The 23,007-nt window shown below is 43.6% G+C and overlaps 1 protein-coding gene across 1 annotated transcript in view; it reads right to left on the reverse strand.

Moving 5' to 3' along the window:
• The window catches only part of VWF (von Willebrand factor), a 1,005,270-nt gene that overhangs the window by 401,804 nt on the left and 580,459 nt on the right, over positions 1–23,007 (reverse strand). The window contains exons 33-35 of the mRNA XM_069628335.1: positions 22,785–22,828; positions 12,595–12,772; positions 1,831–2,051 (exon numbers count right to left, since the gene is read on the reverse strand). Coding sequence (XP_069484436.1) covers positions 1,831–2,051; positions 12,595–12,772; positions 22,785–22,828 — 443 coding nt within the window. The remainder of the gene's footprint in view (positions 1–1,830; positions 2,052–12,594; positions 12,773–22,784; positions 22,829–23,007) is intronic.

A 23,007-nucleotide genomic window follows, 5' to 3' on the forward strand; every position in this document is an offset into this window, starting at 1 on the left:
ATCATCACAGGAACTCATTATATTGTCATTGCAAACTGACCTGGCATAGCCAACTACAGGTGTCATTTCTTATTGAATTTCACCTTTAAAACATAGTCTAGGCGTTTTTCTGTGGATAGGGGCATCCCTCCCAGTACATGCCACAACAGATATGAAGCCAGATAGCTAAAATGGCGGCTGTGCCCTAATCCTTTCCTAGGAGAACATTTCGAAATAGGTTACCACACAAAAGAGACCCAGGGTGCAGAGGTCCCTGTAGGCCAGTCCACCCCTGTGTGGAGAGCACTGTGCCCAGGGGCTGAGTGAATAATACAGGAGGGACTTAGCTAAGGGTTGGCACTGCTGTGGAGAGGTTGACAATAAAAAGGAAAAATCACTTCTGGTTGACATTGTGAATAAGACCCTACCTCATTGCATGCAGGAGCCAGTTAAGAATAGAGGAAGTATCCTTTTTTAAAGTTGTCCCCCCTCCGGGTAAACATTGATCAGGGTGCCAGGAAGCAGCATCAACGTCCCCTTGGCACCAGCCGCGTCAACAGCCCTTAGCCAATAGCTCCCAGTGGACGCCCTATTCTTTGCCATACATCATAATACACTACATTATCATCAATAACAAATGATAAGCGACCTATGCAACATAGTGTTCATGAGTGTGAGCAGCCAATGAGGGATGAGTAAATTAACCCCCTTTGCACTCTGAAAGAAGACTGGCATTGCCAGAACAAGAAATATTTCTGCTCTTGAAAGATCGCAAAAAAGAATATGAGTTGGCTTAGTAAAGGTGCCATCCCTGCAAGATCGCGTGTTGGGTGGTGACTTGGGTTCTACTGGGATCTATGTGATCACTGCGACCACACATAATTGCGACGGACGATAATGCCGACTTTTTAATGTTTTAATTAAACCCCCTTTACATCACATAGATGTGTGGGGGAAACCCCCTGCACCCCCCACATATTACTATAATATCCCATACCCCCACTACATATATAGGTGGTGTAAAGGGGGTGTTTTTAAAAAAAAAAAAGTCGGGCATTTCGGCCGTCGTAATTGTGAGGGCGACATTTTGTGCCATTTCCTTTCTACTGTGGCAGTTCTCACCGTAGTGGTCTCCCGGCACGAAGGCATGTCATATTACATGGATGGATCTATGGCTGGAAGACAAGGGTCGAGAAGAGAGGGATGGAGATGCGGGAGTAAAGGAGGAAGAGCAGGGAGGGGTGTGTGGGGAGGGTTTCAACTTGATTGCATGTAATCTCGAGTTTTCGGGATCGAGCCAGTGTAGCGCGGAAGGGGGTTGGTAGATGACTGTGCGTACCAATTGCCAATTGGTCACAATTGTTTTTGCACATTTTGCTGCATATATTTTTGGGGAGTGGGTTTAGGGATACTATATATATATATATATATATATATATATATATATATATATATATATATATATAGTAAAATGTATCGACCAATTCCCCAACGACCAATTTGATTTGATGTAATCAACCCAAACCGTGCAGAAGTGCAAGGCTCTGGCACAGTGGCACAGTGGCACCTAGGGTTTTGCAATTCTCGGTGCTTGCTGGTTAGAAGTGCCGGTGATATGGTGTCTGGCTGCATGATCATCTTGAGATGTGCCCAAGTAGTCCTGTGTATATGGTATTCAATGTTAACTTGCAGTCATTACTGTGTGTGGCTTATTATATGTCATTCATGTGTACACAGACTCTCTTCAATGGCTCACTCTTCATTCAACATAAAGAATAGTGCGATTCCAGACAATAAGAAGCTAAATGCAGGAAGCTTCATGGTGGGGCAGCGTGCCCTCAACACTCTTACCTTCATCTCATCCGTGAGCTGCACAGATTCTTCTTTGTACTTCACTTCCATGGATTTCATGCAGTTCTGCTTTGGGGCGGAAGTGCACGGCCCACTGTGGAGGACTGCCTCCATGCTGTGCTCCGGGTCTTGGAATAATACATAGGAGCAATTACCAATCAGCTTGAAGTCCAGTCCATCAAATGTCTCAATGTGTCTGGTTGAGCTCCCCATGCACATGCCTGCAAAGGGGATAAAGACGAATGAAATCCATGCAAATAGAACATGTTTATAGTTTTAGTCCTATTTCCATGTCTGGCACAGTCACACAAGAATGCGATGGACGCTGCAGCACGGACGGGTTGGGGGACTTTTAAATTGAAGTTCAAATGCACAGTGGTCTATGACCACTAACACTAGCATGTTCAAGGTCCTCACCGTGTAGTTTTGAGTGTGCTCCGGTAGGGCATGGGAATCCAGGAAGTTCTAGGTTCCCATGCCCTTTTACAACCCTGACACAAAACAAGAGCTAGTTACGTTGACAATGTACGTGCACGGTGGTTGGCATCACAATGAGCTTGTAGGGCTTCCACTTTTTCTAACTGGTGCCTGAAGACAGGTGGAAATCAAATGTATATTCCAGCCACTTCTCCTGCATCGGGATTTGATGCGGGTAGAGATAATGGGCACGCTCCCACATGACATGAGACATAGAACAAATGTACAGCTCGGTCTCTATGATCTCTCTCCAGGAAATCCTTTCAAAATGGCCCATCTTATGATTTTCAGGCTGAGTGCTTGTCTTCGCCTGTAAAGGGTCTTCAATAAACATTGGCAGTCATTAGCCCAGGCCTCAAATTAAAGCTGTAACCTGAATGATGACCCCAAGTGCACCTGGCATAATACCCGATAAAAAACACTTCATCAAACGTTCTTGGAGGACCAGCCAATAAAGAGCAAGAGTATCAGTGCACTATTAGCCAGTAACGGCCCAGAATCCATTTTCTACAGAGCCAGGCCACCATGAACTCTTTTGCCACTCTCCCCTTTTGCTTCAGCCAACTCAACTCCCGGCCGATGCCCCAAGCACACACATCAGCGAGGGGACAGTGGCTCCCTCTATCCCCCAGCCATGCTACTCTATTTGATTAGCACAGTCTGCACAACCGTGCCCTCTCACCTTTTCTCCCGCCACGTGCCCCCATTTTGCTAAACCCCACCTCGTACATGCACCATGGCTCTCTGGCCCAATATCCTCACTACCTTAACTCCTCATCCTGTCCAGAGCCTGACTATGCCTTCTTCTGCAGTCGGCGGTCTCTTTCGATTGACACCTCACTTTGCTCATGTTCCACTGGAGCTCTGCTTCCTCTTGTCCTGCCATGTCACACTAGCAAGGTGGCACTGCATGCCGCTAAAACGGCTCTGCTGCTCACTAGTTTTTTTTGTTTTTTTTTATTGCTTTGTTGAAATTAAAAATATCAAATTTTTAAAGTTAAACAAATATAGAAGATTTTTTAGTAATTATTTGATGCTAGGATTGGCCATAACATATGGAAAGATTTTTTTTTTTAAACGTGTCTCATCCGGGTCTTGCTTTGGCCATTTTCCACTCAGTAGACACACTTCTGCTTGCTGCTCCAGTGGTGCCCCGAGCCGTAACACCGTTGGAGGAAGGGGGGACTTTATGCAATGTAATGGTGCATCCTAGACAAGGGTTGCTTATGACCTAATGTCCTACCCAACGGACATGCAGTCCCTGGAGAACCCCCCGAAACACACCACCAAGAAGAAGAAATGCTTGAGATATGGCGCATGAAGGGCAGTGTCCTCGCCAGGCTCTGCTGAAGAGTAATATCACACTGCCACACATTGATGCCAAGGCAAGGTACCATACAAAAAGTTTATGTGGTGAACCTCAGGGGACTCCTCAGACGCTCGAGAGCCGTGCATCTTATGGTTGGACACCAAATATTGACCTTCTTCCAAGCAAAGACATTTAACCAGGGCCACCCTGAAGCCTGCGTGATATAAATGGATGAGGGGGCAGTAAACAACCCTCAACCAATCAATAAATGATGTATTTTTTTGGCGTACTATCACCAAAGACATCATGGCACAGCACAGTTACTGGAAGAGGGACATCAATTAGATAAACAGATGGGTTTTTAGTTTTCACTTGAACAGCTCAAAGTCTTTGCTGCACCATAAGGTTACCGGAAGAGTGTTCCAACGTTTTGGGCCAGTAGTAGAGAAAGCTCTACCTCCTACTCTTTCTTTGCGGTATCTGGTACCTTCAGTAAAGCTGCATCCATTGATCGCTGCAAGTTATTCTGGATAGTCAGGCAGCCCTTCCCATTCAAGGCTCGATGAATAATGCACAGAGCCTTGATCTTGACTTGTGCCAAAATAGGTAACCAATGTAGAGATTGACGAGCTGCTGTAACGTGGTGGCCATAGGGAATACCCCTGACCAAATGAACTGCTGCGTTCTGCAGAACCTGCAAAGGTTGAATTAGATAAGCAGGCTGAGCTAGATAGATGTTGTTGCTGTAATCAATACTGCCATTAAGGCAGGCTGCAACCAACAGAACATGGAGGTTCTGAGGAATGAAGGGAAGGACTTTCTTTCTTGAGCTGTTTCAGTTTAAAGAAGCCTAGTCCACAAACTCCGTTGATCTGGCTCTCCATAGCCAAGGTAGATGATATTTGAACACCTAGGTACCTGACTACCCTCGCCGGGACGGGCAACGGTCCCAGCAATAGCAGCCAGAAGTCTAGCATCCAACTCTCAGAGGCTGTGGGTGGACAAATAATCAAAACATCTGTTTTTAAGCCGTTAAGCTTCAGGCGGTGGGTTAGCCTTGATATACAGGACTACGTACACTTGCTCCCTACTGCCTGTGGCCTTAGATGCAGAGACTGAGTACATGTTAGTGAGGATTATCAAGAATACTTCCCTAGTTTGCCATTCACCTTCTGCATCAGCAAGCACCTTTTTATACTTTATACTAACAAACAAAGAGGAGCTGATATGTTACCCCTGAGCATTGACAAGGACAATAAAAGAATGGTATTAATGGACTGATTGGGGAAAAGGGGAAAATGGGGATATATTGATGGGTGGGCTACAACACAGCCTGAGGATTTAGAAAATGATGGGCAATTTTGGATATCATGTCTTAAGGACGGAACAGGGTGTATATGAGTGGGGGACTCATTAGATGTTTGGGAAGAAACTGGGGTGATATGACAAGGTTGGAAAAAATGTGGATCCACAATAATCTAAAAGCAGTGAAATTGGGTAGTAACTAGAAAAAACAGAGACATCCAGAGATGACTTCTTCAATAGCAGAATCCCTAAAGCCTTCTTCAGCACTGCTGGAATCTGTCCAAAGGTGAGTGCGGAATTAATGGCTTTCCGAGCCGATTTAAACAAGTGCAGAGGAATATCACAGAGAGGTGATGCAGATTTCAGCCCTGCCACCCCACGACTGATATCTAGGACTGATATCTAGGACATTGATATACTCAAAAAGGGAAAAAGATCAGGTTGCCATGCTATTCAATAGCGGTTGCATGGGCACAGGTCTAGGTAAAGTGCTCACAGGATTACTCGTCCTAACATTCGAGATATCGGCACAAATTGTTTTGATTTTGTTCATAAACAAACTAGACAGATTATTGCACAATGCCTGTGAGCTAGACGCAGCGGGGTAATGCTTGGATTGGAGATCTCTTTCACTATCTGAAAAAGTGTTTTGGGTAGATTAACTGCAGATTGAGAGAGGTCGTGAAAAAGAACGATTTGGCTGCCTTAAGATCCTTATGGTATGAGGCATATAGCTTTATAAACTCTTCTTGCATATGCAGATCGTAGTGCCTTCTCCACTTGCACTCTGCTTGACGAACCGACAGGCGGAATAGGCGTAGTTCCACAGAAAACCAAATGACCGATGGACGCGCTGGTTTAAAGGTCCACTGAAATGGGGCTAAGTCATTAGCCACTCTGGTGAACGCAATACTAAGTCTGACACTAGCGGATGGTCCGGGACAGGAATCACGTTCCATCTCCTGATAGTAGGAAACCATTTTGGTAGTCAGACTGGTGGGCTCAGCTCTCTTCCAGTTTCTTTGATAAACTTTAGTGGGGCAGTTACCCTGTTCAAAATTTCCAGCTGCCTGGAATTTGAAAGGAACCACACAATGGTCTGACCATTTTAAGGGATGATTGGGGAAGACGCATATCGATTGCCGAGGAGCAAAAATAAGATCTGGTGTATGGCCTTTCAGATGGGTAGGGCCGAGCACCTGTTGTTCTAATAGTACATTACTCATGCCATCTAAAAAGAACTAACCCCTGTTTAGATTCTGCCTCCGCACAGAGATTAAAGTCCCGTAGTACACATAGATTTTAATGATGACAAACCACCTCGGAAATGACATTTTCAAAAACCAGCAAATTGAAGGAAAGGGGGAGATAAACCAAAAGAAAATGGCAAACTAGGGAAGTATTCTTGATAATCCTCACTAACATGTACTCAGTCTCTGCATCTAAGGCCACAGGCAGTAGGGAGCAAGTGTACGTAGCCCTGTATATCAAGGCTAACCCACCGCCTGGATGTGGAGAGTCCCTATCTACATGCAAAAAAGCATAACTAGTAGGCAAAACCTGGACTGTATCCGGGCCGAACGAGTCAGAAAGGCCAGTTTCTGTCACAAATATAAAATTTGGGTCATGGTTTTCAATAAAAGTGCACATTTCTTATTTGTTTGCGGCTAATGAGTGTGCATTAATTAAGCAGGCTCTGGCAAACTGGCCAGGGGGAGAAATTGTGTTGCAGCCCATCCCGCTGGGAAAACATCTTTTCAGGTGCCAGAGAAATCACGTACCCCCTTGGTCCTTTTACCTTACCAAACTGATGAAGTGGCATCATGTTTTGCAATTCCACTGTACATGAGCACAGGGAAGTCATTTCAGCAAAATGCCAGGCATAGTGGAAGTGACATCACACAACACTTGATTTCTGATGACATAACAGGAAGTGATGTCATTTGACCCTGCTCCCAAGTGACACCCTGGGAAGTGATAGTGATTTTATGGCCCTTTAGTAACGTGCATGCAATGGATGGGATCACAGAGTAATTCTGAGTCCAAATAATCAAACCAACTCAGGAAGATGGCAAAGATGTTGTTTATTAAGAATTATCTAAAACAGGGAGGTTACAATGGACATCAACGGACGTTCGCTCAGGCTCTCGACTATCTTCTCATAAAAACATCCTTATATGCAAAACATACATCAGAGGTGACGTCATACTATGTGGCAAATAATAGAAAACCTATCAAGGATTGTGATTGGCTGCCTACTGTTAAGTGGACAAATTATGCCTAACTCTAAAACATGTCATCTTTAACACTATTAAGTACACAGTTTATCATTGGTCTTCAAACTATAAGGCCCTTCATTATATGGCCCCCTACAATTGGTTGGCATGCTCGTGCCATGTCTGGAACATTCGGTTCACTTAGCAACACGTAAGCTCAGACCCAGGTGCCAGGGGGTGGACTTGACTTTACCTCCTCCTGCAATTAGCCCAACATCTCTCATCACCAATGCCTTCTGCCATAAAGATTGTCTTTCATCTTTGCCTTGCAATGTTTCCTTCTCTGTGGGAATATATGGGAGTACAGGTACACACTACTGTTGTTCTAGGACTCTAAGCTCAACTCTATTTGCATCCTTGGCTCACGTAGCAAGAGACCATGATTTGGTCCCTTCAGCAGCATTTAAATGTCTTAAATGAATACAACTTGGCACTCTTGGGTTTCTTTCTTTGTACCTTAACAAGGGATGATTCATCCTTCGCACATTCCCTGCTTTCAAGAATAGATAACCGACCATGGCTGCTTCAGTTTTAATACCAGGCCAGACAGCCTCACCAGGCGCTTTCATGATCTCAGCTTATTCTTGCTGCAACACAATTCTCTGCCTTTCCTCTCCCTGGGTCTGGGCTTACTAAATTCATGACACTGATGTCCAGCTCCTAAACAATAACGGCTTTGCATGCAGTCTATTCACTACATATAGCCAGCTTCTATGATGACTTAGTCTACTTGCATTTCAGCGTCTGTACAATTATTGAACGGTTGATTTTCTGCAGCACATCGCACACTTGCAATCTTCATTTTGCATATGAAAGTTTACTCGATTCTTAACTTCGTCATCAGTTTCTGCAAGATCCATGCATTCTCTTCAGCCAATATTCTCGGGGCATCAGGCATGTTTCTTGTGACGTCACTAGCTTCTGCTCCTCTCTTCGATCCTCTTCATATTCCTTCAGGGAGTTCCTCCTTCAGATTGTCATCTATTTGGGGATATATATTCGATAGGGTTTTCTCAGTGGATACCTTCTTACGAAAATCTGCTGCAGTATTGGCACAACTTCTGGTGTCAAACATGGCACAGACTCAGGCCTCCAACATATAGGAGGTAGGGGGGTGGGATTTCCTGCACAGGCATGTAACTGCTCCTCTACAGTGGCACACGTACTTCAGATGCGTCTAACACCTGTGTTTCCACCGGGAACATTCAAACATACACCATTACATTCCTACTCATTCACCCACAAGTCACTCACTCATTCACCTTCCTTCTCTTACATCCATTCTCGCTGCATTCTCCACACAGGCACACACCCACCCAGAACATTCAAACACACACACCATCACATTTCATCTCATTTACCCACCACTCACTGACCCATAGCACATACATACATCTGACACACACTTCACACATGCAAAATACACATCACATTTAAAAAAGCCTTCTTACCTGTTTTTCCAGCTTTGGTCCGTCACTCCAGGCCACCCTCGGCTCCTCTGTTCTGCTCACAAACAGGAACCAGGAAGCTGGGAAAGCTTCCGGTTCCTGTATATGAGCTGCGAGGAAGCCAGAGGAGTAGGTCTTGCAGCTGAACGTGGCATGTGACACGTGTCACATGTCATTGTCAACTCACCCTACTGAGGGCTTCCTTCTTGCGCTGCAAGCCTCAACCCAGTCTTCACCATAATGGGTGAGGACCGGGCCGGACCCCCTTCCCCCCGCCGGATCTAGTGTGGCAAGGCCCCCGCTAATCCAGTGCCCAGGAGCTTCGATTTAAAATACAGGGGTAGCAAGGAAGTCCACAAGGGTAGCATGGGAGACCACAGCGGTCGCACCTACGACCCCTGACAACCCCCAAATGACGTTCCTTGCTGAACGTCTCCAGTCGAGGGATTTGGTTAATATTCTGCAATGAGGAACCCCACCGTTGAAATGCAGAAATCTCTCCATTCATAACAACTATGCAAACCTAACTCCCTTTAATTGAGCATGAAATTCTACCACAGCTTTACTCTAATCCTACTGCTTGGACGATCCCGGGTTCTTAATGAGAGAAAGATAAACATACCCAATGGTTAACCTAACCTCACTCCAAGGGCTATAAAGCATGAGCCAGAGAACGTGCTTTGTGAGCCAAGTGGTTAGTTGGGCATAAAGTGAACATTTTGATATGAGTCTGTGACAGATCGCTCTGGGACAAGACCTTTGGGACGTGCAGGTGATTTTTTGCGTCCAGAGGATCAGTGAACATTATCCAGTGTGTGTGTATATACATCATAAGTTACATAATGTTTTGCTTGCTGCAGTGGTTGCATATTTGCAGTGGGGTTTTAGGTAAATGAACACATGTGGCCCCTTCTTTTAGAATAAATTCCCTTTGGCTCTTTTTCTCTAGACTGAAAATGCAAAGGACGCACCTGTTCTAAAAAGGAACGCAATGCGCGAGGATATGATACAACATGCTGCAGGGCCCGCATTGGGGGTGAAAGGTTGGCCATCCTGGGTGCCCACTTTCTCACTCCCTTTGCCATGAAATGCACAGACTAGTCAATACTGGACCTTTTGTGCATTATTTGACCCGGTACAACAGCGGTAACATGCACTGCATTTCCAGCCTCCAAAAACTCATGGAAGTTAAAAATGGTGTTTAAACATGGCATGCACATTTGGAATACTGCATGCACTCTTTCTAAAAGCTGGCACACGTTCTGCCAGTATCGTGCAAAGGCCATAAGGATGTGATGATGCTCAGATGAGAGCTGGCAGTGATGGCAACGACTGCATCTGGGATCCTCTGCACACCGCAAAATGCGGACCGTAGACATTGACACCTCAATCTCAGTGCATTTGCCCTATGGCAATACCAGAATCCCACGGCTCCTGCAAAGATCCAGCAATCTCCTGCAGTCGCCACAGAGTGCCTGAACCTGAGCTCCGCTTAAATCCTGGAAACAGAATGGTATCACCCACCCCTACTTTTCAATTTGTCACCGACTTTTTGCTCAGTAGCGTGTCTTGGTCTCCTTCCCCCCCTCCTTCCACTTGCCCCCCCTCCCACCCCGCCTCTTGTTACCACCTGCACTGCGTAAATTGTCGTCAGACTTAGTAATGTTACTGCTTGCTCTGTTTTCCTCCCTTTCCATTACCTCTTGCCTTACTCGTTCTATGCACTTGCACTATAAGAAATGTCGACAGGCCTATTATGATAGTTTTTTCACATTCTGTATTGTTTCAAGGACTTTTGCTGAATGTAACTGTATTTTTCCTATGTCCCCTCCCTCCTTGAAGCGCTTTGAAACACATTGTGTATAGGCGCTATATAAATAAACTATCATATCATATCATCCCTACATTTTCTGCACTGCCAACCATCGCCTAACTGGATGAAGGAAAGGCACTCTTTGGACTCACTAGCCATCCCATGCCATATCATATCATATCATATCATATCATAACATGCCACAGACACATCTATTATTGCCTGAACTACCGCCGCAGACCTTCACGTTGCTCAGTGTATAGCTTCTTTATCCTTATACCGCGGCTTAAAAATGGAATCAATGGAATGGCTTTCTTTTCATAATGTGCTCACTTCTTTTTTTAAATGTTTTTATTGTGTTTTGGTTTACTAAAAAACCTTGTACAATTCATGCATAAAAAGAAGAAAATTCGTACATAAGACAATTTAAATCAAAAAATAAAATCAATGTAAAATCTTAAATATCATTTAATACCAGCATACACAAAATATATCAATAAAAGTCACACATATAAAACAATATTTGCTAAACTAATAGAAGTGTCGCATTTCATTAGAATCCGCCACATGAAAGTTCCGTCACCATATTTACTGGATCTGCGTGATTTTCCGTCACGGAAAAGTCTGTTATGGAAAAGTTTGCATGAGAAATGTACGCACCTCAAAAGGTTCCTACATTTCCCATGCGGACATACACTGCAAACCACTACATACCCACACCCCCACCCATACCCTCAACACACCCTCACCCACAACCCCAACATAACCAAACCCTACTTACCTTTTCTTTACGCTGTGTCCCTGCGGCGCCAGTTCCTTTTCACTTCCGTGAACGGGAACCGGCGCAGCAAGGGCCTTTTCTTTCTTTTTTTTTTTTTTTTTTTACGGGCAGCTGCAGGGGTTTTCCCCGCAACCTCTGCTCACTATACTGTAAAGAGCGGGGTGTTGTGGGGGACACCCCCGCTGCCCCTGTTTTTTTTTATTTCCTTTGTCGGGTGTGCAGCAGGGGTGTCCCTCAAAACCCCCGCTCACTCTACTGACCACTTACCTAAAATGCATGCCACCAAAGCTTCGAACTTTTGGTGTTCGAACATTTGGTGGTATACATTTTCAGACTTTTCGTAAAGTCAGACTTTTTTTCGGTCCTTTCGCACAGTTCCTATCTGCTCATGCAGTAGTTCGAAAATCTAAAAGTAAGTCTACACTCTGTCGCTCCATCAATTGGATCCACAGGAACATGGCAGCATCTATGAAATGGATATGTACAAAGGTGCCAAAGTGCAAGTGCCTTAAGGATGAAATTATGGGTCCATAAAGTATTAAAAGTTTCAATGTTTCCATTTCGCCTTTATGTGAACACAATCGACTACAATGGGCTGGCATCGAAAGAGAGAGTCTCAGGCCTTTGCAGTCTGAAGTATGTAGTAAATTGAGCCTGAACCTCAAATAAATGGATCTGTGGCCGTTACACGGAAGTAAACATACCTAGGAAGTAGATCCCTTCTCTTTGCCACAAATGTATGATCCCTGTAGAGCTTGTAGGTGCTACGCTGTTCTAGTGTTCTCCTCCAATCCAATTTGTGCTACTTCTTTTTTGTCTTCACATGATTATATATTATATTCCTCAGAGTCTAAATCTATTCTAGATAGAAGTTCACACATGTTATCATACAACTTTTTAATGGAGAAAACAGACAGGGTTTGAAGAGTAGCACCTAAATCTGTATACAAAGAATTGTTCGGCGGGGACAGCAATTTAGAGTAGTTGGTTAACATTTTCCACATAACTCTTGGCTCGAGAGATAGTAGACCAAACTCACTTCTGCAACACAAAAAAAAGCCATCCAGCTGCTGAGAAACGTTCTGCCTTTAGAGAGCCATAAATACCTGCTTTTTCCAAGGTGGTCACAGGATAGCATTTCCTAACATGTGTTTCTTTGTAAGACCAGGATGTCCACCAGAGAGGGTTTGTACATTGCAATAAATAAAACACAACATAACAGTCGATCGACGACATTTTGGATGTTTGCTAAAGCAGTTCCATGATCAAGGTCATCCATCGATCGTCACGGCTGAAGTTCTGAGCAGCGGAATATAATTATGAAGGTAAATTAAAATAGATGATATAGCACTTACAGGGGCATGTCCATCGGCAGCCGCAGGTCTCTTCAACTTTGATAGCAGGGAGATTATTATGGCAAATAGGCTTTGGCATCTTCTCACAATTGACCTTTCGACTTTCCATAACTGCCTGACCATCTGCTAAGCAGGTCACAGTATGGCACTGATCTGCCAATGTCCATTTGTCTCCAGCCTGTGGTTAAAGGGATAGAATTAGTAAACATAAGTCAACAACTGTAGAATTTGATTAGCCTTTAGTGGCTTGCGTTACCATTCTTACCCAACTGTCAGGAGCCATTTTGCTGCTATTTTTACATGCATTCATTGTAACCTGAACACACCCATTATAAAAGACACCCAAACACATCCTACTACTATTTCTCAACATCAGAAGATTTATCATTTTTCTTTTGTGATGAAGTGACCGTTATGAGGTAGAAGGAAGAATAGGTCATGGTCATGTGACGGCACCACATTAACCTGAAAGCATCTCAGACACTTAGGGGGTGTCGTTGTGCTGTCTTGGAAAAGACACTGCGTGGCGTGGCAGCTGGGTGATGTATACCATTGATGGAGGAAGAGGGAACACAAATAGAATTGCTTAGTTGCTGTAGAAACCAGGGAAGATCCAGAGAGGGAGACAAACTTGCGGAACATGTGGAGAAATTAGAGACAGGGAGAAGATGATCACAAGGGTACAGGCAGAGGAGAGAAGATGCAGACCTGCATCCACCCTCATAGTAAGGGTAGAGAGCAACATCAAAGTGGTGGGAAAAGGGAAGTTTCAGCCGAGAGTAAAAATGAGTGCTGTAGAAGTGCGAACAATAAACTAAGACATAGGAACCTAGAGTGGGAGGCCAAAGCACCTTGGAAAAGAAGTAAAGTGAGAGACATTCCAACAGTAAATCCTGCATCCTTTTTCCAATTGCGAACTGGCAAAGGCAACTCTGTGAGAAACATTGCATACTGGGATACTTCAGATTCTCAATGCTAAATGAGAAAGCCATCCCTATGTGGCAAGCTGCATAGTGGGATACTGAGTCTTGATTGCCAGAGTGAAATGGGCAATACAACCACATGTGGACTGCTACATACTGCGATAAGAAGTCATTATTCCCAAAGCAAACTAGGAAAGACAACCCTTTATGAAACTCTGCATACCGGGATACCTATTCCTAATTGACAGACCAAATTAGGAAAGACAAGCCTTTGCATCACCCTGTATACTGGGATGCTGAGCCCTGATTCCCAAAGTGAACTAAGGAAGACAACCCTGTGTGGCACTCTGCATTCTGGGTTACAGAGTCCAGATTCCCAGAAAAACCAAGAAAGACAACCCAATATGGAATGCTCCACACTGGGATACTAAGTCCTAATTCCCAGAGACAGATCAGTAAAAATAAAAGTTTTTTTCTTTTTGAAGAAGATCAACTTTCCCGGCCTTTTAAAGTCTACCAAACATGCACAAAAATAGTGAGAACTCCCCCAGGGGTCCAATTGTCTTGGATATTAGATCTCCTTTGTGCACACATACTTTTTCTCAAATTATTTGTACCACAATTGACTTCATATGTTACATACTCATAGGATATGACCTCTATCATCGAGGGATCACCATCCACTAATATGCAGGACGGTTTGATATCACCAAATGTCCAAAATAAACACTTGTGTATAGGCGTGATATAAATGCCATATCATGTCATATCATATCATATATTCTGATATCCCACTGAATGAAGCTCTTGATTTCACCTTTGAAACTATAGAAAGAAGAGAATTACCAACTACAACACTTAGAGAGTTCGCGTTAGAATTAGCAGAATTGGTATTAGTACAAAACTATGGCCCTTATTACGTCTTTGCCAGTCTGGAATAAATGTTGGAACAAATGCCGGTAATTCTGGCACTGGCATTTATGGACCGGCAAAAAACAAGTCTACCGATTGGCCCACGGATCTCCCGCCAGTGCTGAGCAGCTGAAAGATCAGGGCCCTACCAGCAGATAAATGCCTGAATTGGGCAATCACATCCTATGCCAATGGAATGGTTACTTACCTTCACTACGCCCCCCGTAATATCCCGGTAATACCAGGAGATCAGGTGCCAGAGACTGTAAGGCAGGGTTGCCGGCATCCCGCCAGAATTACCCTGTAATGAGCCTCTATTTCATTTTTAAGAAATATATTTTTGCCCAATTAAAAAGTATGCGCATGGGGCAAAACATTTGGTGCATCCATAGCCACTATGTGTATGGGTACATTTGAGGAGCAACATATCTATGCAGACAAAGGGTCTGAGTCACAGAGTGTTTTCCAATGGGATTGCGCCGTTGTGAATCACGCATGGGAATCAGGACAAAACAGTTCAGCCATCATGCTTGGCACAGGTCTACAGATTAGACAAAAAAGGTTTACAGCCCCTCTACCGAGAGTGAACACGGCTTAAATAGTCTGTTCTGTGTGAAGAGGCCCCAACACAAGCTTTTACAAACCTACTTTAGCCGACTGTGTCTTACCAAAGGAGTAAATTACATTTGCATATCAGTCTGTCGTGCCTAGTTAATGGGCAACGTGCTAGCCTTGAAGGCAAGACGTCACAGAGCACCATAGGTTCGATTCCCGGGTCCGCGCTTAGAAACCTCTGTGTATTAAGTGCGTTATAAATAACCTATCATATAATATCATCATATCCTCTGAAAAAGGGAACAGTACTCCCAGACACGTGTTTCTGACCTGCGGGGCATCATCAAGCAAGGAAAGGTGTGATCCTCTAGGCACAGAAAGCAAGGAGTCCACATCTGGATTACCCCTCCCAATTTAGAGTGAACCCCCTAGACCTTCAGGTTTAGCGAGAAATGTGACAGTCGCACTACGGAGAATGAACACAGCTTAACTAGCCTGATCTATTGGACGGTGCCAACTCAAGAGGGTCTACAATCAGGCTTTAGACCACTCTGCCTTACCAGATGAGAAATAGGTTGGAGGGGTTCCAAAATTGTATTAAGTAAAAAGGTGTTTTTCTATTCATCGAATAGAAGAGAGACCAAAATTAGAAAGAACGCTTTGTGACCACACAGAGTGGTCTTCCTAAATCAAACTGTCATACCCCTGCCACACATGAGTTCACGCAGGGGGTGACAGGCACACCAGGACCTGGAAGCCCCATCACGGGAGAATGGGTAAGTGTGTGTGTATGTTGCATGTGTTTGGCTAAGTGTAAATCTTGTGTGGGGAGGGAGGCGGCAGGGACTGAGGGGGGGTGGATTTGGAGCTGAAACCCCCCAATTTGGAACAAATCCCACCAGAGAGGATGAGGGTGGGGGGCAAAAAAATGTTGTTAGGCGACCTACAAAAAACGAAAATATGACATAGACTCATCAAACTATCATCTGCTTCTACACAGCTTATGGAATATATTGATGGGTGCCAGGGCCCCTCCCGACTGATTGGCTGTTCAAGCAGCATTCTCAAGATCATAGTGTTTTGAGAACTTGCATGGAAACAATGCACAAGCACTATATTTCTGAAATCAGCAAATGGAGGTTGCAGGTCTGCCACCCTCTAGTGGATTGCTCGGGTTATGCATAGTCAGAAAATATAGGGATTTCTTTCGACTATTCCTACAGGACAAGTAACAAGGGACGGTGATGCATAGGGTCAGAGGGCTCATTTTGTGGAACATCATCGATCTTCAAGTACAAGCACAAACAATTGCTGCCTCACTCAGGCATTGAATCCCTCATTTACTGAGGACATGCACACTCAGATGAACGCACACACTCGCCATCTGAAGCACATGCTTTCACAGACTCACGCTTACACATTTGTGTGCAGACACACAGGCATACACATACCCACACACACACACACACACACACACACACACACACACACACACACACACACACTTTCACGAATGTGGACAGACACACACATCTACCAACCCACCCAAAGGCTCTCTCTCTTAGATGAAGGGAGTGAATTTGTGCAGATGTGTCAGTGAAAGAGTGGCAGAATGTGTGGATACCTGGGTTGTGAAGTTGGCACGTAGATGAGTGAGTGAGAGTGATAGAATGGGTTTGGAGTGGAAGAAGCGTAGCGCCGCTACGAGTGCCGCCGTGCCGATGACAGCCATCGGTTCTCAACCAGATGAAAGGGACAGAGCGACTAGAGCCCGCCCTGAAGAAGGACTTTCAGTCCGAAATGCATCGGCAAGGGCTTCTGCAGGAAGTTAACTGATAACCAAAAAGAAGATTGCTAAAATGCAAAAACCTGAGAAACTGGGGTATGTCTTCACTTGGCATTTTGAATTATACAAACTGAATGTCTGTACCTCTTTAAAGTAGTATTTACTACACAACTGGTGTCTCCAGATTCAGTATTTGTTTCACGGAACATTTTCTTCTCTGCATGTGATAGAATGGGCCTCATTACGACCCAGGCGGTAAGTTACCGCCTGGGTCGTACCTTTACCACCATGGCTTAAACTACGTTTACGCCATGGTGGTTGGCGGACTTACCGCCCCATTCCGAGGTTGGCGGGGCGGTAAGTCCCCAATCCCCATTTACCCTTCCCCATTCCCATTTTTGCCCCATAGGGCATAATGGGAGTGGGGAAGGCGTTAATTACGCCACCGTAAATTACGGTGGCGTAATTAACAACATGGTCCCTTAGCGCCATGGATTTTAACACCTGCTAAAAGCAGGTGTTAAATCCTCCATGGCGCTAAGGGACCTCGGAATCAGGCGGTAAGGGTCGGCGCTGTAAACCCCTTACCGCCTGGCTCCTAATGAGGCCCAATGTCACGGTTCTATGCTATTTCATTGTCAGGATTTAAACGTCTGCCTTTTAAACGAGGAGACAATTACAAAAAAGTTCATCAAATTGTTTTTGGGGGGTTTGCCCCAAACACCCTCTTCACCACCTATTTTTAACTATTCATGAACCCCCCCCAACACTGTATGTGCCCCCCCTCAAAATAAATTCGATAACCTTATTCGTAATTTTCTCCTCGTTTAAAAGGCAGACTTTTAAAAGCCTGGCGATGAAAGGACGTTATACCAAAGTCACTGGGTGTTCGTAAATACATCGTCCTATTCCTCTTCAGAGACTGTGATGGGAGAACTAGAAACCATCCTGCTCACCCGCTAACACTCTCAAACACTCTTCCACACACTCTCAAACACTCTTCCACACACTCTCAAACACTCTTCCCCACACTCTCAAACACTCTTCCACACACTCTCAAACACTCTTCCCCACACTCTCAAACACTCTTCCCCACACTCTCAAACACTCTTCCACACACTCTCAAACACTCTTCCACCCACTCTCAAACACTCTTCCACACATTCTCAAACACTCTTCCACACACTCTCAAACACTCTTCCCCACACTCTCAAACACTCTTCCACCCACTCTCAAACACTCTTCCACCCACTCTCAAACACTCTTCCACCCACTCTCAAACACTCTTCCACCCACTCTCAAACACTCTTCCACACACTCTCAAACGCTCTTCCCCAGTGTTTCCCTCCTACTCCCCTTTTCCACGCTACCACAGCACCCAAACCTTTATAACACCCCAACCTCATTCACCAGTATCACTGAGCCTATGTGAACAGTCTGACGTGTGTTACAGATGGAATGGTTTTGTGTGGAGAAGGTATTCGGTCAAAATCTGACACAACTTTAAAAAAATCTAGCCTGCAAAGAGGAATTATGGATTTTCAATTTAAAAGCACTGACAGAGGGACTTAATACTTTAGAACCCTGGCACACAGGCACCTAATATGGCTGATACACCCACTGGAGAAATCCCATATAGGAGACTGTTGGTATACCACCACCATACTGGGACATGGCCCTTTGGTACTAATACATCTTCTCATCATCTTGTAATTCTATAAGGGCACTATACATAATTTGCCTTTTCCCAGATGCAGTCTGCACGTTTGTAGGGCGAGGGTTGCTCTAAAATCTAGTCCTAGAAATTGGTAGGCCATTATGCATGAAATTGCCATGGCTGTGCCATTTGCTATGATGTAATAACATGTGGTCGCCTGACTAATTGGATTGCGAAGCCCGTGTAGGTAATAGGGGCAGAAAAAAAACTACAGTGTTCCCTCCAAGTTGTAGAAATGAGAGTAGTATACTTTGGAGGTTATCGTGTATTTATTCACACACTCTTGATCAGTCAGTAACTGCAGTGCCTCCCTTGATGAGCAAGGAGTACAAGCTGCATATACTCTTTGCCACAAGCGACTGCCAGCTGCGACTCAGTGAGAGTCCTAATTGGACAGTGAAGCCCGTGCATGCAATAGTGGCTGAGGTAAAACTATTGTGTTTCCTCCAAGCCGCAGAAGTGAGAGCAGTAGACTCTGGAGGCTAACGTGTGTAATCTGACACGCTCCTGAGTGGTCAGCAATTTCAGTGCTTCCCTTGATGAGCAAGGAGCAAGCGTCCGTCAGCTGCTATTCAGCGTGAGGACGCTTAATAGAACACAGCGAGACGCCTAATAAGATCACGTGGGATTATGTAGAATACTGGTTTGGATCTTTAAAGGCTCAAACAGTGCCGAGTCTCAGACGCGAGTCTCCGGTCTATAGTGGAGTTCTGGACAGTTCGAGTGCATTTCTCCACCTGTTTTTCCATCTGAGGATAATTCCAGGACATTAGCTGTTGCCGGTGTTAGGTAAGCTTGGTTCACTTTTTGAACTCCTTGCTTAATGGTTAACCTTTTTCTGTGGCTCAGTCAGCCTAATGGGTTATTTCGTGCATCTGAGCATTTTAAACTCCAATTGGGGCTTTTGCTTTTTCCTTTTCCTTTTTCGCCCTCCCATTTCACAATAATATGCTAAATTATGACTCCTAATTAATAGCAAGAGTCTTTTTCTTTTTGTCTTTTCTTTTCTTTTCTTGTTTTCTTTCTTAAATTGGCATACAATTATTTTTATTTTTATATAATTATTTACTAGTTCCATTCCATTCCAATGCAGGTACCATTCTCTCGGCCATTGTAGCAATCCCCTCTAATAACATCTTGTGAGGCGTCATCAGCACTTCCCACATATCCTCTGTGACCCGACTTTCCGGGGTAAGAATATTGCTGTCCCATACATTCTTGTCATTCTGGCCATTTTTTGAATTTCCTTTGTAGGCCAGGGTCTGGGATTTTCTGATTGAGGCTGTTGACTCCCTTATTTGTACTTTCACCTTATAGATCGGAGGAATAAAATTCTGAACAGCAGGATCTTCTTTCTGAACACTGCCAATTCCCATGACAGTTGTTTCAGTCTTGTACAAATACACACCACGGATTTACTCTGGATGGTGCACTGAAGGTCAGTACTTTAGGCTGTCCCTTAACTCCAATTGTATAGACTCCATCATCTGGGTTGCGACTCTGTGCATGGGTGGAGGTTATCCTTTATCTTTTGTATTTGCATTTTAATTGGCGTCAAAATTCTGTTTCTTGAGTCTTAGTCCATTTTCATCTAACCTGGGAACACCATTTTTAGTTGGTAGCACTCCTCACACGACGCCTTCTGTCTACCCTGGATATATATATGTATATGGAGTTATGAGCAGGATATTAGTAGTTTTATCTACTTTGAATTTGAGCACGGTGAAGCCATGTATTTGCACTTTCTGTGAGTCTCTCTCACCATTGTCCATATATTCCCGTAGGGAATATTTATGTTTTATTCTTTGTTTCATTTTTTAGAAAATATATTGTTATCTCCTGATGAAGACTAACAAAAACAACGTTGATAAGTCGAAACCGGTAGAGAAATTGTGGATAAGGCTATTTGTGAAGATCTACCATCCTTTGCCTATCCTAAATCGCTGACCACTTTCAAAAACTACTGTGGCCAGGCTGTGTGCTTTATACAAAATATTTTCTGTATAATAATTGTAGTGTTAATGAATTGTGATATTTATTATGTATTTTTATCTTGTATTTACTGATGTGGTGTACAAATGGGTTGATGTATGGTGTATGGTTGAGTACAAATGTGTGAATGATTTATTAGTATGAATTTTATGGAATTATGATGTGTTTTTAAATACTTTTCCTGCTATGATAAATAAATAATTGCTTAAGTGCAAATTAAATTGTGATTAAGCTCACAAAATAAAAAATGTATTAGGTTTAATAAATTCCTGAATACGAGAATTTCAAAACTGTATCCTCTGGATTTTCTTTCTGAGACTAGTGCATTTGTAACCAGTTTGTCTCTGGGTGGAATTTCCTCTAACGTGCTATGTGAAATGTTGAGCTCTATAAAATAACCCCAATAAACTAAAATAGTGAAGATGCTGGAGGGATCTTCTCCTTTCAGCACGTGCTAATGGTTTGGCATGTATCTTTCTGTTGTGACATATTCGTAGGACTTCACTGACTCCTATTATATTGGATACTGATTGTGTCAACCCCCATTCCTGGCTGCGGTCTTGGAGCAAGAGGGAACGCAAACTGCACACTACATGGCATGCAGAGGCAGGAAGGACTCAGCACAGCAAATTGATTATTTTCAAGGAAAGAGAAATATTTGGTATCGCTTGTTTCAATTCCCAACAACACCCTCAAACCGCAGGAGGGAATTTGCAGTTGAAAGCCAGCATAGTGGCACGGCCCCTCTTAAAGAAAAATAGGTACTATAAATTGGACAGACATATATGATGTACGGTCAATGCAAAATCATGCACATGCATTTCTGCATTGATATCCACACAGATGTAATGTGTCACTCTTTCCCCTGGTGACCAATATCCAGCCAATCGGATAATACATGTCAGAACACTGTAAGTGACATGTACTTCCACTATAAACTCCCATATACATATACATTCCACTTTCTATGCCCTGAAGAAGGTTCCAAAGATTCAGTATGAAATGAAACTATTGCTGGACTTCTTTCGGTTTTTAAAAAGTTTGCCAGACTAACCAAGCATGCCCTAAAACAAACGAGAGTATACAATTGTAACCATATAGCTTGTTGTCAGCTACAAACATATTCTGATTGTTATTGTTATAGTTTTATTTTTCTATTATATATTTTCAGGTAAAATTGAGGTTTTCCTTTGCTATGATAATTGCTTGACTTTTGTCTCGTTACATTGATGAATTTGAATGACTTTTGTGATTGTCCCCAGCTGTACATAATAGATATATATGCATGTCTATTATGTGATGAGGCAATCGCATCAGCTGCTCACATACTGAGTGCACACAAGGAACCTATAACACGACCCTCTCGACTGACTTGGACTGCGGTCCCCGGAGGGTGTTCAACCCTAAAGCGCGTTGTGGTCATACCAATGATATATAGGGCGCTATATAAAGGCCAAATAACATCACCAAATAACATAACATTTGATGTTGTTTGATCCTATGTTTGGCATATCAACACAAAATTATGGTAGACACATACACATTTATAATATGTGTCAATACAGCGTTTTCACCATAATTAAATAATTATAAAGAGGTTTCTAAACGTGAAACCGGGATTCAAACCTGTGCTGCTCTGCGTCGTCTTGCTTCCAACAGGAGCGCATTGCCACTGAGCTATACTACCGCTGCCATGCATGCCGTGAGCTAAAGAATGCAATGCAGGATAGCCATGCAAAGGCACTTTCTGTCATGCAGTCCCATTGCACTTGTGGTACTCTCGTGTGGAATAAAAAGACATGCTAGAGTAATGCAACAGACTCCAGCCCATGTCTTTCTCCAGCAAGTTCCAAATAGTTGGCATTTTCCAGCTCGGAGAAGGAAAGACTGAATGTGACATGTTTATATAGTAAGCCATTTTCTGATTTGATTTCGTGCAATTGCATTATATTTGTAGATTTCCCAGAATATGAATTCTATTTTTCCAACCCATACACATGCAGACGCATACGCACACACACGGCGTGCACACACAAACTAATGTAACTGCATTGCACATTTCTCATTCTGTCACTTTTCTTTTATTGTGGTGATGGATGAAGTGCAAGAAAAAATAGGAAACATTGCCCTGAACACACCATGTTCCATGACTCAAAGATAATTGATTCAGGAAGCGCTGGGTCTCTCATAAAGTTGTACACAACAGATCCCATGCAGAGCCTTCGCTTGCCCAGAGATCCCACATGGATCATTGTTTTCGCAATGATCTACACTGAAAGCATTTGACTCCCCAAAACACACTCACCTTTCTTTCATTGCCCTCCTCATCAAGACATATCCTAATGAATTCTGAAAAGGAAGCAGACATCTGTTAACATGTTTCATCAGACACTGGCCTGGAAGATATTTCTCATTTTCTTTTTCTTTTCTTTTTTTTTTAGAATAAATAAGTTCCACATTTGTTGTAAGCAGCCATAAAATAAAGTTTCTGGTACAAACAGTGAATTTAAAAACATGCAACATAAAGT

Source organism: Ambystoma mexicanum, chromosome 12 (assembly GCF_040938575.1).
Source record: "Ambystoma mexicanum isolate Mex_15411 chromosome 12, UKY_AmexF1_1, whole genome shotgun sequence".
NCBI lineage: Eukaryota > Metazoa > Chordata > Amphibia > Caudata > Ambystomatidae > Ambystoma > Ambystoma mexicanum.